Raw genomic sequence first — 16,931 nt, 5'->3', positions numbered from 1 at the left:
GACAGTCAATTGGATAATCTTTCCAACATCTTGAAAACTCTGAGATGAGAGCGTTATCCCCCACTAGCAGAAGCACACTCCCTGGTCCACATGTTTAACAACTGAGACTACCATCCTGGTCAGTCACTCAGAAGGTGTTGTCTAAGCCCCACAAATACTAATAAATATGCAGATCAGCCATGGTAACTCCTTAATGTACGTAGTTTAGTTTAGGTTTATTGAATAATGACGGCACAAAAGACATGTACATGTAAGGGCAAAGCAACCATTAATTTGTACAGAGGTTTCCTCACCAGATAATTTGCAAACCTAGTTTTTGGTTGTCCAATGTTGTTCATTCCTGGCGTCCTGCTGCCTTTGACTACATCAACAATCTCCACCCCTGGTCTTCAGACTACCATGATTGTGTCATTTTATAAAAATTTTTTGTCTGATATATAAAAGTGTAAATTAGAAAATTTCCAGAAAAAACATTTTACTGTTTTTTGCCCCCTTTTCTTTAATGAGGTTGTTTTGCTCCTGCTTTAATTGAAGTTTAGATTAAATCTATCATTTTTTTTTCTTGAATGAAATTTATGGATTTTTAAGCTTTTATTGCAGTAACATTCCCTTTTTGTTATTCTTTGGTTGGTTTCTATGTTCAGTCCAATGCCAACCACAATTCACCATGGGCTGTCGTGCTTTATAAATTGCATTTTATATTTTTATTGGGAAAAAAAGCAGGTTTCATTTAAAATGTAATGGCATTTATTTTTACAATAAATATAAATAACCCAAAACAACTTGTATTTGGATTTACCTGAAGTCCTTAAAAAATAACAAATAACAGCTTAATTACTAAATTTTCCAGTCATGCCTTTTTTAATGTTCCTCTCAGGATGTAATAAAATAATGTAACATTTGGGCACAAAAATACACAACAAGAGACCAAAACTGGAGGCTAATATTGCAAATATTTCTACAGCTACTGAGAACTTCCCAGGAGAGCTAACATAAGCTGGAATGAAAGAGATCCACACAGCAATAAAAATCAGCATGCTGAAGGTGATGAATTTGGCTTCGTTGAAAGTATCTGGCAGCTTCCGACCGAGGAACGCCAGCAGGAGGCAGACGAAGGCTAGCAGGCCGATGTAGCCGAGAACCAGGTAGAAACCAGCAGGCCATGGCTCCTTACACTCTACAAAAATCTGATCAGGGAAAAACAGTCAATAGTCAAACGACCTCAGCTGGAGTCTGTTGTTCATGCCTTTGTAACCACACCTTTAGACTATGCCAACTCACTACTTGTTGGTGTCAGCGCCTCAGCAATCCAGCGTCTACAGACAGAGCAAAATGCGGCGGCTAGGTTCTTGACAAACATCTCGAGATGCTGTCACATTTCATCCGTCCTTGCACGTTTGCACTAGCTGCATGTTAAATATCGCATCCAATTTAAGGTTTTGACCTTTTTCTACAACATTCTGAATGGTCAAGCCCCGGCTTATCTTTCAGAACTGATAAGGCCTTATGCTCCAACCAGAAACCTGAGATCTGCAGATCATTTGCTTTTGTGCATCCCGAAAATGAGGTATAAATCTCGTGGAGAGCGGGCCTTTGCTGCTCCTAAACTCTGGAATGCCCTCCCCCTTAGTGTTCGACAGGCCCCAGAACTGGGTCCATTTAAGTCAGTACTGAAGCCCTTCTTCTATCATTTAGCTTTTATTCAATGATCTAGTTTTTAGTGTTTTTACGTTTTATTGTGACTCTGTATTTTATTGTTGTATGTTTCTTTTACAATTTTTTTAGATTTTACCTCTTACCTCCTGTATGACTTTTATCTGTTTTAATCTTGGGGTTTCTCCTTTTACTGTACAGCACTTTGGTCAGCTGTCATGCTGTTTTTAAATGTGCTATATAAATGAACATGGTATGGTAAACTCATAATTCTGGCATACACGGTAAGCTACATATTATTTTAAGTGTTTTTCTTAAAAGCTGCTACTGTGGCTCAGGGGTTAGCAACTTGCCTTGTAGTCAGCAGTTTGAGGAACTGATCCTGAGTTTTTCATTTTTATTTGTTGAATGGAAAACATACTGACCACTTTCCACACTCTTCTACTTTCTCCTACCACTACTCACTAATTGCATCATTTCCATTTCCACCATCAACTGTTAACTTTATTTTCTGTCTGAGTGTTTTTCTCATCATAAGAAGCTACGATGGTGTTCTGCTGAGCTGTGGTAGCATCATGGAGGGGGCCATCGGCTGGCACGCTGCCGTTAAATCCTCCCTCACCTGATAACATTTTAGAATATCTACACTACTTGGTGTGTGTGTGTGTGTGTGTGTGTGTGTGTGTGTGTGTGTGTGTGTGTGTGTGTGTGTGTGTGTGTGTGTGTGCTCAGTCTTCTCGATCCCCAGTGAGTCATGAGTTTATGGTTATTGTCCCCAGCAAAAGATAAATAAATAAATAAACAAACGGATGCTCTTGGTTCTTACTTTTCCATTTGAGGCTTGGAAGGTAGGATTTCTGAACGGGATGGGCGGAGACCCCAACAGCCAGCCTGTACAGAGACAAATCTGGGGGCAACAAACAGTTACTTTGAAACCGTGAATCCTAAATCAAATAAAGGCAAAATACAACAGGATTTTTTTTTCCACCTGAGGAGCTGTTGTACAGAAGATCAAGGTTCTCTGCTGAGAAGGACCAAACATCCTCAGACTCTTGGGGCCAGGTACATTAGCCCGGAAAGCCAAAAGAACCACAATAGTCTTGACTAGAAGACACGACAGACAGATGACAAAGCTGACCCCAAACGCTGCCTGGCGAAACATACATGTCCACACAGACGGTTGGCCAATGAACAACAGGGAACACAGGAAACAGAGCTTGAGGGACAGGAGCAGCAAGAAGCTGATTTCTGAGTTGTTGGCCTTGACGATGGGTGTGGTCCGAAAATGGTGAAAGATGGCAGTGATGATGATTGTCAGGATAACACCCAGCAGAGTGAGGGTAACTAAGATGATACCCATGGTCTCAGTGAAAGACAAAAATTCTTCAACCCCTGCAACACATTTGACTTTATCTGGGTCTGACCAGAAGAACTCTGGACATTTGATGCACTCAGTCGAACCTTTGGAGACAATAAAGTAGACCTGTGGTGAATTAAGGGTGAAAAGTTTGTTTACCACTTTATTCTTCCTGTGGAATATAAAAATCAGTGTAAGAATGAAGGAAACAGGATACCAGTCTGGTTGCTGATCTCTCCATCTGCACAAGGTAAACAGTCAAAGCAGCAGAGAGGCTCTCCTGGACGTGTGGCCTGTCTGCTGCCAGGAGGACATGGAGCACTACACTGGGATGTAGGGACCTGGACAATTCCATTAACATTTCTTTTAATAAAATAGGCAAGGTTAACATAAAAGTTGTAATAATTCCTCCACCTGTGAGTCTCCTCTAGTCCATATAATGCTGCTCTGCTGAACCTGCAGCTTCTGTCCAGGTGCTGCTGAACTATCATAACTTCCCACTTTGACAAATCTATTAAAAAAATGTGTACAATATGCAGTTTTGATAATTGTGGTACCAGCTCATCATTCAACCCAGTTACATCTACTACATACTACTACTAAATATCTCCTGAAAACAGACCTGATTTCACCGCTGCTGTCCTTCTGCCAGTTAACGACCTCATAGAGAGGTGCCGGCTCTCCGTTGGAGTTGAAATAAATTCTCTCTCCAAACTGGTTGGTGAAATTGACTTTTTTAAGATGATACAGCAGCTGTTTGAACATAAGCAACGTATCTCATCAAAAACCCTACTAAACAGAAATAATAACACTGATTACGTTTTTCTTACCTGCTTAGAGGTGAACTGTTTCTGCTTCTCACATGTTCCGCTGAAAGGCCCTTCTGTTTTACAGTCCAGTAAAGCATGCAGAGCATGTGCAATGGCAAAGACAGCTTTATAGACATTGTAGGATATTCTGACCTTGGATACATCCGTATACCTGCTGGAAGTGAGACTCAGATCTTCTAAACCTGTGCATGCAGTCCCATTATCTTTCATCACTTCTCCTTCAAACTTGAGCTTACAACCAAACTGCTCTTCCCAAAACATGTTGATAAATTCCATTCCTGGTTCCGGAGATGGCCGGACGCTCAGTAAGAAATCTTTTAATCCAGGTATTCTGACTCCAGGAAAAGAGAAGCCAAGTGTCCCCTGTAAAAGACGGTGGAAGTGTGGTTGGGACAGAAGAGTGGCCGCTACCCACGATTCACTTGCTATCCACTGGATTCCTGTTACATTTCGTTGAGCTAGCTGGAAAGATATGAGTTAAAAAATGCATTAGTTTCAAGTTACAAACAAACCTCTGTCATGTCTCACATTGACAAATTGATGCGGTTCTTACTTCTAAAAACAGATGTAGTATTTGACCCTCGGAAGCAAAAGCCACAACGACGTTTGCGGTGGAACCCTGAACTCTATTTGCAATGTATTGCATCTCAGACACTGTAGGGGACGTTGGAATAGTGAGATGATATTCCACACAACCACCATGTGATCTGAACTGATCTGTGAAAGCTTGGATCCCATATATACTGTAGTCGTCCTGTAAAAGATGACGATTTTGCAATTAGTTTTGTTGAGTGAAGCAGAAAAATTCTGGAAGATTAAAACAAAACATCTCACCGTGGTTCCGACTGTGCCCACCCAGAACCAGTCAAAGAACGTAACCAGCTGCACGAGACCTTTAACTTGAAAAAAGTCACTCGGCACAGTTCTCAGGAATGATGGGTATGTTTGCTTGTCGCTTAGACAAGTACAAGTGGCAAAATAACTCACCTAGGATGAGACCGAGTACATTTAATTATCAAAACAAAAATAATTTTAAGTCATAACTATAAAAAGTGAAATTCAACACAACCTATTATAAAAAGTTTGCACATTTAGTCATTTTTTTCTCCCTTACCAGTGGGATGTTGAATGAACCAAGAGTTTGAGCTACAGCTCTCGATGGGGAAGACGATGCGAGACCAATAATTGCAGGAATGGGAGAATCAAAGAAGCAGGTGGGAGGTTCAAACTGTGCTGTCACCTCAGAGAAACTGACCAAAGACGAAAAAGCTCTCAAAGCTGTGTGGATGTTATCACAACAGTCCATGATGCGATAGCCTAGTTTGACCCCCGGTAACAGATCAGACTTATTAATTTCCTCCACTGCAAACACCATAGTCATCATCCACCGAAATGCTCTAAGGTCAAACCTGCAGGGAATCATTTGTGAACAGCAGAGGCGTATGATGAGTACATCAAATAACATATAGAATGAATGTTTTAAGGTGTAATGCAGAATAAAGTTGACCAAAAGCAGACATGCTCATGCACTGACCCGCTGCAAGCAATCTTATGGGGTTTGCTGTTGTAGTTCTGCTGTGGCTCTGGAGCATCGTAGTGCAGATGAAAAAACCCTCCAATAACAACATCCCCCTCAGACTGCAAAGCCAAAAGCTCGCTTTCCTTTAGTTTCACACACTGAGACACATGGAAATTAACACTATTAGCTTCCATCCTGTCTTTTTTTCCCTCCTTTGCTTTTCCAACCTCTTCCTCTGCAGTCATAGTAGCTCTCATTTTCATCGATTCAACAGCAGACAGCACGTTAAAATAAAGGCACAATGAAAGACAAAGAAGCACTAACATAAAAGGCCCATGAAGGAATGGCTGCTTTTCCCACACTAACCCCATAAAGAAGTTTGATTTGCTCACGCTGTTTCCTGACGCAGCATCTGACAGGCAAGTTGGTTAAAGGGGTTATAAAAACAGGCGAGGGCACATCTATACGCCTCTGTTCATTGGCCACACGAGTCATCTCACAAACAACCAATTACAGACACTTGCAACTCCACGGTGAACTTTAACCAATAGTTTTGGCTTCCATTACCTTGGCTGATTTCACACCCAGCATTGTTGAAGGTGCCCCATGAGTTACTGTTCATGTACCAGTTTGAAAATTGACAATAGACTTGTAGAAAAATGTTTCCTTTGTCGCTGGAAATATAAATTATATGGAGACATGAAACATGTAGATGCAATGATAATGCACAACACAGCATATATAAACTATGGGGTTGCCAAGGAAAATAAAAGGGCTATTAGAAAAATAGTGATTTTTATTGGTGCACATATTGCTCTATTGCAGGGGTGGGCAATCCTGGTCCTCGGGTGCCACTATTGAGCATGTTTTAGTTGTAACGCTGCTGATTCAGTGGTTGAATCACCTGTTCAGCAGGTCAACAAGCTCAGCAAAGCCTGATAATCAGCTGTCGATTAAAATCAGGTGTGTTGGAACAGGGAAACAACTAGAACATGCTGGATAACGGTGCCATGGTCCCGACTCCCCGGCCTCCAATTCACACCTGATCTACCCCAGAGCTCCACTGCCCAGCATGCACCACACTGGAGTTCCTACTCATTTCTCCAACCCCACCCATACACGGAAGTGCCCCACTTCCGCCTGCCATTGTCATCATTTCATGTTTCACCTGAACCTTGTCAAGAGTTTACCTGACTCTTTGCAGCTGTTGTGTTCCGGGCGTAAGGCTGACGTTTTCCTTTAGAAAAATTTATTTATTTGGTTAAATTTACCAGCCTGCTTTTTCTGTTTTGGTTTGACTTCCTGCCAGAATTGATGCGGCTCACTCGCGGCTTCTGAAAAAATTTGAGCTCACACTGAAACGATTGCTGCACGGCGCAAGTCTTCGTGGCGCTTCTCGGCGCTTTGCAGCTGATTTCACCGAGGGCGTAAGTTAACAAGGGCGCCGAATAGATGCGCTGGTCATGCCACTGTGCTTTGCGGTGCATCGACACGCTTCTGTGTCTGGTGCGTTCCAGGCGTAAACCCGGTTTCACACTGAAAGCATCAGCGGCGCGGAACGGCTGTAGAACGTCACTATTTCAGACAAAAGCCATTATAGTCTATGGAGTATTTCAAACCAGCTGCGGCGCCGCTAAAGATAGGATCAGGTTCTATTTTTGCCGCATGCCACTTCTGGGATGCATCCATTTCCGCAGTTAACATAGGACTAGACAGGAAATCACACACGTTTCAGTGTAAAATCACTGGTGAATTTCAAAATAAAAGTACTGCAGCAATGCAGTTTCATATGTATGAAGCTTACGTGTGACCCAGCGTCTTATTTATTTACAGCATCGTTCCAGAAGTGCAGCGGTGTGCGACTTTATTCCTGGCAGTGGAAAGGAACAACATCATACATGACATCAAAAATAAATATAAAACGTGATTTCCATTTTATGGTTTAATGGCGGATTGCAGAAACAAACAGTGACCTGAAGACTCGAGATCTTGTGATCTCGTGAGTCCAGGGAAGAGCACAGCGAGGAAGCCGTGCTGCTGCCGAGACTCTCCCGACGTGAAATGGACCGCTTTGAAGGTCGCGAGTAAACCGTTCCACTGCCGTTTCACGCCGCCGATGCTTCCAGTGTGAAACCGTCGTGAGAGATAAGCAGTTGTTGCTGCAGTGCACTACCTCAGGATGGACAAGTGATCCAGGAGTGGGCAAAATCTGCCATTTAAGCACAGAACAAGTAAAAATATATATAAAGAACTCTGGGTTACATAATGGGAATCCATTTTTTTGATAATAGAGTTTCGTAAACACTTCCCTTCTTGCATGGATGAAAAGAAATCTAACAAATGAGCATAAGGGAAAATGGAAATAATGAGCGGGCGGAGACCTGGGATACTGAAACTGGTCTATCATAGTCAATTGCTGATGTCCACTTTATTAAGGACACACACATATATGTGGGTAAAAGATACATTAACCACATTTCTTTTTTTATATTTTAATTTTTTTAAATAATAATATGGCCATAAAAGACATACAGCGAAAAGTCAGGAAGCAAGGACAACAAAAGATCCATGTAGTTACAGTTGTCAAATTACTGCTTTAGGAGTTACTGGGCTGCAATCTGCACGGAAGGGGAAAAAACACCACTGTGTTGTGACAACAATTTTAAATTGTATTCTGTCAAAACAAAAAAGAACCCAATCAAAATATTACCAAATATTCTAAATAAACGAAAGCATCAACTAGATTCACGTAACGGATCAAGCAGATCCAACAGAACATTCGTTCAAAATAGGTTTACACATACTTTCTGCCATTGTCAGTTTTTGTTCATTACATGTTTCTTAGAGTTCTTCTCAGGCTGAAACAAGATGATGAAACACTTTGGAGCAAATATACACAGAATCAGTCCAAAACTGGAGGCCAGAATAGCAAATATCTCCACAGCTACAGTAAAATTTCCAGGAGAGCTGACATATGCTGGGATGAAGGTGAGCCACACTGCACAGAATATCAGCATGCTGAAGGTTATCAGCTTGGCTTCATTAAAATTATCAGGTAGTTTCCGAGCTAGAACAGCTAACACAAAGCAGAAAACAGCCAGCAGGCCAATGTACCCGAGCACAGCCCAGAACCCAACAGCAGAACCTAATGCACATTCCAGGATGATCTTCTCCTTGTATGTGCTCAGATTCTTCATTGGGTATGGAGGGCTGAGTAACAGCCACACAGTACAGATTATAATTTGAACTAAAGTAAAAAACACAACAGTCATTTTTTGTTGTGGAGGCCCAAACCATTTCATGACATTACTACCTGGAAGTGTAGCTTTAAAGGCCATTAAAACCACTACAGTTTTGCCAAGAACACAGGAGATACAGAGAACAAAGGTGACACCAAACGCTGTGTGTCGCAGCATGCAGGACCAATCAGAGGGAGCTCCGATGAAAGTTAATGAACATAAGAAACACAGAGTCAGAGAGAAGAGCAGCAGGAAGCTCAGCTCAGAGTTGTTGGCTCTGACAATTGGAGTTGTCCTGTGATGAAAGAAAATAGCTGCTGTTATGATGGCCAGACAGGCCCCACTAACAGAGAATGCAGCCAGGATGATTGCCAGGACTTCATCATAGGAAAGAAACTCCACAGGTTTGGGGAAACAAGCGTCTCTTTGTGCATTAGGCCACGATTCACTGGGACACGGGAAACAGTCTGGAGAATCTGTCAAATAAAAATGTGTTAACACAGGAATATGTAATACTTTTGGGGGAAATAAATGCTTTACTTTACTTGTCATGTTACTAATCTCTCCTTCAGGACATGGTATACAATCATAGCAGCAGATGGGTTTTCCTTTCTGCAGGACTTTACGAGTTCCTGGATAACAACTCTCAGAGCACACTGATACTGGGACCTGTTGCAAAAGAAAAAGTGAAACATTATCAATTTTAAAATGTAACTTAAAATGAAAGATTAGTTTTTTCTTTGCATAATTGTAATTACTTGTGTGCCACCATCCATCCAGGTTATGTTCCTGTTGATATGAAACTCCTGTCCTTTAGGCAGTGATGCATCATAGTACCCTACTGTTACCGGCTCAATAACTCCACTCTCACTCTTCTGCCAGTTGACCAGCTCATAAAAAGCTACAGGATCCCCGTTAGCATCAAATGATACAGGATAACCATTACGGGAAAAGTTGACATTTTGTATTTTGGTGAAAACCTTTGAAGTGAAATTAGTGTTTAATTTACAGAAATGTGCAGGTCATGAAAATCTTAAGAATAGCTCCTATTTCAACAGACCTGTTTGGAGTCCAGTCTGTAGTGTTTGTCACACTGAATGGTGAAATTAGTTTCCTGACACACAGCATTGTGAAAGGCATGAGCTATTGCATAAACAGCCTTGTACATCATGTTGGTAATTCTTAACTGAGATGTTTCTGTGTACGGGCTTTTGAGGGTCTTGATGTCTTCACTTCCAGTACAAACTCTCTTTTTTGAATCTGCAGCTAAAAAAGGGAGAAAAAAGATAAATCTTTTAAAAACTGCATCTCCTCAGTATTCTTCTCTTTTTGCAAATGTATGCTCATAGGATTACATTGGAAAACGTGTCTAATTAAAGTCTCAAAATCTGTAAAAAGTGATGAAAAATGAAATATTTTCCTAGCAAATAAAAATGGACGACCTATACTGGTTTTCACCTTATTTCTGTTAGAAATGCTTGTTTTGTATTAATATTTTATGAATCTCATCTGGAAAAGAGTAAAGTGATTTTATGAGTTTTTGCACTTACAGAAGTAAACATTCTTCCATGCTAAAAGGTACATGTCTCCATTGCATTATGTTCAAATTATTATTCATGCACTTATCTCTTTTTTTATATTATGTCAAATGGCTACACTTTTTGTTTTTATTAAAAAAACACTAATAAAATATAAAGCAACAGCCTGTTATAACTGCTGTCTCACTTTTTGTCAGTGAACAGTTGAAAGCATCTTCCCAGAACTCAGTAAGCACCGAGGAGGCGGCTGCTTCAGTGGGAGAAAGATCCAGCAGGAAGTCTCTCAGACCTGGGATGACAGATCGCTGAATAGCTACTCCGATGGCTCCTGCACAGAAACTGAAGCTCATCAAGAGGGGGTCAGTTGCCCAGGCCTCACTTCCTATCCACTGACGAGGTGGTGGAGGATCACGAGCCAGCTCTTCTAACAGAATAGTCATGTCCCCTACAGCTGCAAAAGCCACAACAACCCTTGCTGTTGACCTGGGGAAACATTTAGATACATTTGCCATTCATTTGTTTTATTCATTTCATTATATCAAGACATTTTAATCATATGATAAACTAATTCTAATATATTGCCTACTTAGGTAGTCGTGACAATTACTCTCATGAGCTTGAAAACACAACAAATCAGTGATGTTGAAACCTGCGGATGACATCGGCTACTCTCTGGATCTTGCTACGTGGGTTGGTCCGATAGAACGATTCAGAATATTCCACACAGATTCCCTCTCTCTGCGCTGCTGCAAGAAAAGACGCCATGCCATAGTTTCCATAATCAGAGTCTGAGCGGACAGCGCCTATCCAAGTCCAGCCAAAGTGTTTCACCAGCTTGGCCAGTGCATCAGCCTGGAACTGGTCACTGGGAATTGTTCTGAAAAACGTTGGGAACTGCTGCTTATTTGACAGACAGGCACACGTGGCGTAATGACTCACCTAAAGAAAAAAATTAAAGTCAGCAAAATGCTTTTTTACACTTTTACAAGCATATTTTGTCTGCAGTATTTTTTTAGATTTACCAGAGGGATGTTAAAAGATCCAATGATGCGTGCAATGCTGATGGACGGTGTGGAGCCAGACTCTCCAACTACAGCCAGCACCACACCAGACTGGGAGCAATTTCCGTCTTTGTAAAACACAGGGTCCTGACCGTTTGTTATTTGAAAGGCCACATGTGCAGCCACGGGCACCGACGCACAAGAATCATAGATCTGATATCCAAGTTTGATGCCCGGCAGCAGCTCTGTGCTGTTGTTTATTTCCTTGATAGCAAAGATCATTGCACGTGAAAAACGTACCTCCCTGGAGTCAATGCTGCACACAAAGAGTCAATGCTGCTTAAAGGTTGTAAAGACATATTAACAAGTCTATTTCATAGTTTAAACCAAACAACACCAGCTAAATCGTTCTGGCACAGTGACAGACATTTCAGTGCACGCACGAAACAAACTGTTTGCAACACATGTTCAACATTTAAAAGTGAAACTATAAATAATAGGTTAGGTGTTAGTTTAGTGATAAAACCCATTCTGTAGATAGTAATCACAAAACTGGAATATTTTACACACACACACACACACACACACACACACACACACACACACACACACACACACACACACACACACACACACACACACACACACACACACACACACACACACACACACACACACACATTTAGATTGATTGATTTTTTGTTGATTAGCATTCAAATATCTAAGTGAATACAGAATAGAGATTTCCACAAAGCAAGAAACATGAAACAAGGCTAATCAAAAGATATTGGCTGAAGCATTTGCTTATTACGTCACCCCTTTTAACAAAGATCTTTTTGCATGCAGCTCCTGTACACAGGAACAAACAAACAAACAAAACAAAACACTTTACACCTTAGATAAGTAACTACATCAAAGCAAAACAATCAAGAGTTTGAGTATTGTTATTATTGCTCTTTTCATTTTTGGTTTATATATTTTTTCTAATACTTTTGGTTTTAAACATACTTTTAAACAAGGAAAATGAACTACATCTTTTTAAATCACTAGCTATAAACGTCTATAAACGTGCATGCAAGAGTAATACATTTTTAAGATATTAAAGTAAACAGCTGCCTAAATCACAACATTATCTCCATCAAACCTCCCTAGTACAAACCTTCCTGTGCATCGTGGAGGCTCTGGAGCAGCGGTGTAGTTATGCATGACTGTATGCATGTTGTTGTGGATGGAAAAAACACCCCCAACACTGAAGTCTCCGTCTGCAGAGAAAGCTGGTAAACGAGCTGGACCCTGCAAGTCACATTTAGCAGATGAAGCTTCAGTACCAGCACCAACAGTAAGGTTAGCTACGTTTAGCAGACTGTTCAAGGACTTGTTAAGTGAAACAAATGAATTTGCTTCAAACAGACTCAGAGCCAGTCTCAGGCCAAAAAAGAAAACTAGGATCTCCATCCCCCTGACAGTGTTCATGTTGGTGTGCTCAAGCTCTCTTTTAACGTTTTCTTGTGTGTAAGGAGGGGATTAGAGATGATGTCACACAGACATATTGTTTAATTTTAAACATTTAGTGCATTTACTTTATCTGCATAAAGGCATCACTCTCTTCTTTTTTCATACTTTTGTAGTTTCCAGTGAAAACAGAAATAGCTCTTCTTTCCCTACTAGCTTCTTGCATTTGTGCAAGTTTATGAAGCCTTTTAATCTCAGATTTTAATAAAGCATGGAAGCACATCTGAATTTTGCTGCATTTGTCCAATAAAGGTAAGCACTTTCATCATTGAAGTTGTAATACATAATTTTAAGCTGATTTTAATTCAATAAATGATTAATTTTCCTAAAGATTTTATCCTGAGTAGGGTCACAGAGAGCTAGTGCCTATCTCATGCAGTAGGGTACCCTGCAAGGTTGTTAGTCCATCACAGGACCACAGCGAAACAAACACCCATCCACATACTCACACACAACACACATGTTAGGGCGACCAATTAGCTTTTTTAAATTTATTTAATTCAAAAATTATAAAAATAAACACAAACAAATAAAATATACATAAACATATGGAAAATAACCCACATTTGAATGGAAAGGAGCAGATAGAAGAAAAAAATCTTATAATTTCTGCTCCATTTTACAAAAGAAAATTATCTGTCAAACATACACACTAATATAACCACCATCTCTTTATATAATCATTGGCATTTAATTTACATTTTCATAATTTATAAATGCATTTGATTTTATGCAATTTTAAAATATAGAAAGTTAACTTGATTCTTTAATTTGCCCTTTAAGGACATTGCAGGGGACAGCAGTAGCTCAGGAGGTGGAGCAGGTTGTAGAGTAAGTAAGTAAGTAAGTAAAAGTTTATTTATATAGCACCTTTCACAGATATAAATCACAAAGCGCTGTACAACATGATAAAGATCAGGGCAAATACCTCTAACAAATAAAAACATCAGAAAAACAATAGCAGTGATAAACGTAGAAAATTAAATCATGAGTATAAACAAAGTGAAGGTGTGAACCCGAACAAAGCCATCTTTTTGAAACATTTAGAGAGGGAATGCCTGGATGAAAAGGTGAGTTTTTAGATGATTTTAAAAGACCTATACAGTGTTAGAGAGATGGAGATTTGAAGGTAGACTGTTCCAAAGTCTGGGTGCAATAGTCTGAAAGGCCCTGTCCCCTTTGGTTTTCAGTCTGGTTCGAGGAACAGCCAGGAGGTTTTCAGATGTGGATCTAAGGTTCCGAGAGGTGGTGTGTGGGGATAAAAGCTCAGATAGGTAGCTTGGAGCCTGGTTGTTAAGAGCTCTAAACCTAAGGCTGGATCAAAAATAACTCCTAGTTTTCTAATGTTGGCCTTGGCTGATGGGCAAAAGGAGGCAATTTCTTGCTCAATTTTTGGCTGAAGTTCCTGGGGTGCAGCGATCAGGGTCTCTGTCTTGTTAGCATTTAGGACAAGAAAGTTGCTGGACAGCCAGCAATCAGTTGTCCAGTAAATGGAAGGTTGCAGGTTTGATCCTGGCTCTGACCAAAGAATTCTGCTGTTGTGTTATTGGGCAAGACACTTAACCCACCTTGCCTGCTGGTGGTGGTCGGAGAGACTGGTGGTTCCAGTGTTCGGCAGCCTCGCCTCTGTCAGCGCGCCCCAGGGCACCAGTGTGTGAATGTGTGTGTGACTGATTGTGTTGTGAAGCACCTTGGGGGGTCTTTTAACCCTAAGAAAGCGCTATATGAATACAGGCCATTTACCATTTACCATAATCTTACATCATTTACAGAAGTATTACTGTCCTTCATTTTGGTTCTGAATTTAAGTTTTTTAAAGACCAGTTCTTTTTAACATGCATCGAGTGGAACATTTACTGAATATTAGTTGGTAAAGTACTTGTATTTGCTCTGTACATTATTTGTAATCTGTTCCACTCTACCAGGTCAGGAAATTTCAGTATTTTATATCTAATGAATAATGGATTAGGGTGAACTCTAGTTACTGTTATTGTCATGGTCTGTGTCGGCGTCTCATCTCATGTGTCTACTTTTGTCTTCCATTTGTTCTCTAGGTGCTCCTTTTGTTGTCCTCTACCGCCCTCATGTGTCATGTCTGCGTCTCTATATGGTGTCTTCTGTTTGTAGACCTTTTTATCATCCCCTCAGGTCCAGTGTTCATTTAGTTATCCTCTGTGCCCCAAGTTGCAGCTCCAGCCTCTTTGTCCCCAGCTGTGTGTGGGTGTGTGTCCATTACCCAGTTCATTTTGTGTGTGTGTGTGTGTGTGTGTGTGTGTGTGTGTGTGTGTGTGTGTGTGTGTGTGTGTGTGTGTGTGTGTGTGTGTGTGTGTGTGTGTGTGTGTGTGTGTGTGTGCGTGTGTGTGTGTGTGTGTGCGTGTGTGTGCGTTAATCCTTCCCACAGCCTTTAGGTTCAGTTTTGTGTTTTAGAGTTTTTTAGGTTTATTTGGCCCTCCTCTGTTTCTGTTTGCCCATTTTGATTATTAGGTTCACCTGTCTTCCCTCCAGCTCTTACTCCACACACCTGCCGCCATTTTCCCTAATCACTTCTCCCTGTGTATATAAGCTCTGTCTTGTCTGTGTCTGGTGTCTGTTCATTGTTGTTGTCAGCGTCATTTATTCTCAGTCTGCTCGTTCCTCTTGTGTTTTTGGATTTCCTGATTTTTGACTTTGCCTTCCTGCCCTTTTGGATTTTATATTAGTTTTGGGGTTCTTCCTAAAATAAAAGGATTTGTCTTTATACATCTACTCCTGCCTCATGTCATCCTGGGTAACTGCATTTTGGGTCCAAACCAAACCGTGACAGTTATTAATGATTATCAATGCTCTTTTTTGTAGAATTGGCAAAGGTTGTGTAAATGTTTTATGTTTCTTCCCAAATTTCTACACAGTAAACTAAGTATGGTTCAATCAATGAGTGATACAACATTAATAATCCAGAACAATTGAGCAGAAACTTGAATTTATATAATACTACTATTGCTTTACTCTGAAATTCCATTCCATCCATTATTAAAAATACATCACAGCTTTTTTGTTGTTGAACAGTATGAAGTTTGTTTTGTTCAGGTTCAGTGACAGTCTATTTATATATCAAACCATTTTTTTTACTTTTATCAGTTCACTGTTGAGTTACATCACGTATATTTGATCCTGAATAAAACAATGTAGTATCATCTGCAAATAAAACTGCACCAAATAGATTAGATACATTTATAAGGTCATTAATAAACAATATGAACAGTTTAGGTCTGAGGACCGACCTTTGTGGGTCAAGGTCAAATGTATTTATATATGTCATTTAACAAAAGCTGAGCTGACCAAAACCTAAAACAGAATACAAGGATAAAGTGTATGAGACAATCAAAGCAATAAACAGTAATGAAGCTAGAATTAGTACTAAAATACACAAGGAAATTAATAACAGCCAATAAATTACAATAAAATAAACTAACTATGATCTCCATTGTTTGGTCAAATCAATAGGTCTTCAGTAAAAGATTCTAAAGTTTGAGCAGAGCTAACCAAAAATGGTAAGCTGTTCCAGAGTTTCTGGCCTGATTCTTTCACCACGGGTTTTCAGTTTGGTTCTTGGGACCTCCAGAAGTAACTGAGAGCTGGAGTATGAGGTACTGAAAGCTCCATCAAATAAGAGGGGTCAAGATCAATGATGGATTGAAAGACAAACAATGGGTTATTAACCTTGATTGATGTGAACTGAAAGCCAATGAACAGACTTCAAGACTGGTGAAACTCATTTCACTTTGCACCTGTCAGTAAGCAAACAGCCACATTCAGGACCATCTGAAGGAGTGCGATAGCGCTCTGCTCTGAACCGAAATAGAGGCAGTTGCAACAGTCTAGTCTCCAGGTGAAAAACTTGTCTGGACACCTTAGCAGGAAGACATGGCTTAATCTTTGCTAGAAGTCTTAGATGAAAAAACTTGACTGTACTACTGCACAAACCTGCTTCGAAAATGTATGTGACCCATCAATGAACACACTGAGATCTTTCACCACAGACTAGTGATCAAAGGACAAATGGCCTAGTGGAATATCCTGAACATCAAGGCAAGCAAGATTGCACAATATTTATGTTTTACCCTCATTCCACTTTTAAAAGTTTAGGGCCATCCAATGCTTGACATCAATGAGGCATTTCATTAGTCAAATCAGAACCCCCTCTCTATTTTAGAGGAAGATACACTTGAAAGTCATCAGCAAGATAATGGAAAGGCATGCAGTACACCAGAGGCAACATGTACAAAGAAAACTGAATTGGACC

The 16,931-nt window shown here is 40.3% G+C and overlaps 2 protein-coding genes across 2 annotated transcripts; both read right to left on the bottom strand.

Moving 5' to 3' along the window:
* Positions 1-627: 627 nt before the first annotated feature.
* Positions 628-5,224, bottom strand: LOC107380588 (extracellular calcium-sensing receptor). The gene is made up of 10 exons (XM_054742505.2): positions 4,955-5,224; positions 4,675-4,827; positions 4,394-4,594; positions 3,841-4,203; positions 3,633-3,763; positions 3,425-3,521; positions 3,228-3,351; positions 2,642-3,114; positions 2,480-2,560; positions 628-1,187 (listed from the first exon to the last, which is right to left on the bottom strand). Exons 1-10 carry the CDS (start codon positions 5,222-5,224, stop codon positions 831-833), a joined length of 2,250 nt encoding a protein of 749 aa, XP_054598480.2. The 3' UTR covers positions 628-830.
* A 2,850-nt stretch (positions 5,225-8,074) lies between these two features.
* On the bottom strand, positions 8,075-12,551 carry LOC129163792 (extracellular calcium-sensing receptor-like). Its single transcript, XM_054742499.2, has 8 exons — positions 12,297-12,551; positions 11,159-11,453; positions 10,786-11,075; positions 10,324-10,619; positions 9,659-9,864; positions 9,357-9,578; positions 9,144-9,267; positions 8,075-9,074 (listed from the first exon to the last, which is right to left on the bottom strand). Exons 1-8 carry the CDS (start codon positions 12,353-12,355, stop codon positions 8,176-8,178), a joined length of 2,391 nt encoding a protein of 796 aa, XP_054598474.2. The 5' UTR covers positions 12,356-12,551; the 3' UTR covers positions 8,075-8,175.
* Between the last annotated feature and the right edge of the window lie 4,380 nt (positions 12,552-16,931).

This window comes from Nothobranchius furzeri, chromosome 13 (genome assembly GCF_043380555.1).
Source record: "Nothobranchius furzeri strain GRZ-AD chromosome 13, NfurGRZ-RIMD1, whole genome shotgun sequence".
Taxonomy (NCBI): Eukaryota; Metazoa; Chordata; class Actinopteri; order Cyprinodontiformes; family Nothobranchiidae; genus Nothobranchius; species Nothobranchius furzeri.
Note: the sequence above shows the minus strand (reverse complement) of the source record. Positions and strands in the feature narration are given on the sequence as shown.

What these genes read in the sequence shown, in the direction of transcription:
- LOC107380588 (XM_054742505.2), bottom strand. Translation starts at nt 5,224, where the DNA reads ATGATGACTATGGTGTTTGCAGTGGAGGAAATTAATAAGTCTGATCTG. An exon ending in GACAGCAGCGGTGAAATCAG is followed by an intron (nt 3,522 to 3,632) that starts GTCTGTTTTCAG and finishes TTTTTTTAATAG; the next exon opens with ATTTGTCAAAGTGGGAAGTT. An exon ending in TCTGTACAACAGCTCCTCAG is followed by an intron (nt 2,561 to 2,641) that starts GTGGAAAAAAAA and finishes TGTTGCCCCCAG; the next exon opens with ATTTGTCTCTGTACAGGCTG.
- LOC129163792 (XM_054742499.2), bottom strand. Translation starts at nt 12,355, where the DNA reads ATGCATACAGTCATGCATAACTACACCGCTGCTCCAGAGCCTCCACGA. An exon ending in GTAGCCGATGTCATCCGCAG is followed by an intron (nt 10,620 to 10,785) that starts GTTTCAACATCA and finishes ATGTTTCCCCAG; the next exon opens with GTCAACAGCAAGGGTTGTTG. An exon ending in ACAGACTGGACTCCAAACAG is followed by an intron (nt 9,579 to 9,658) that starts GTCTGTTGAAAT and finishes TTCACTTCAAAG; the next exon opens with GTTTTCACCAAAATACAAAA.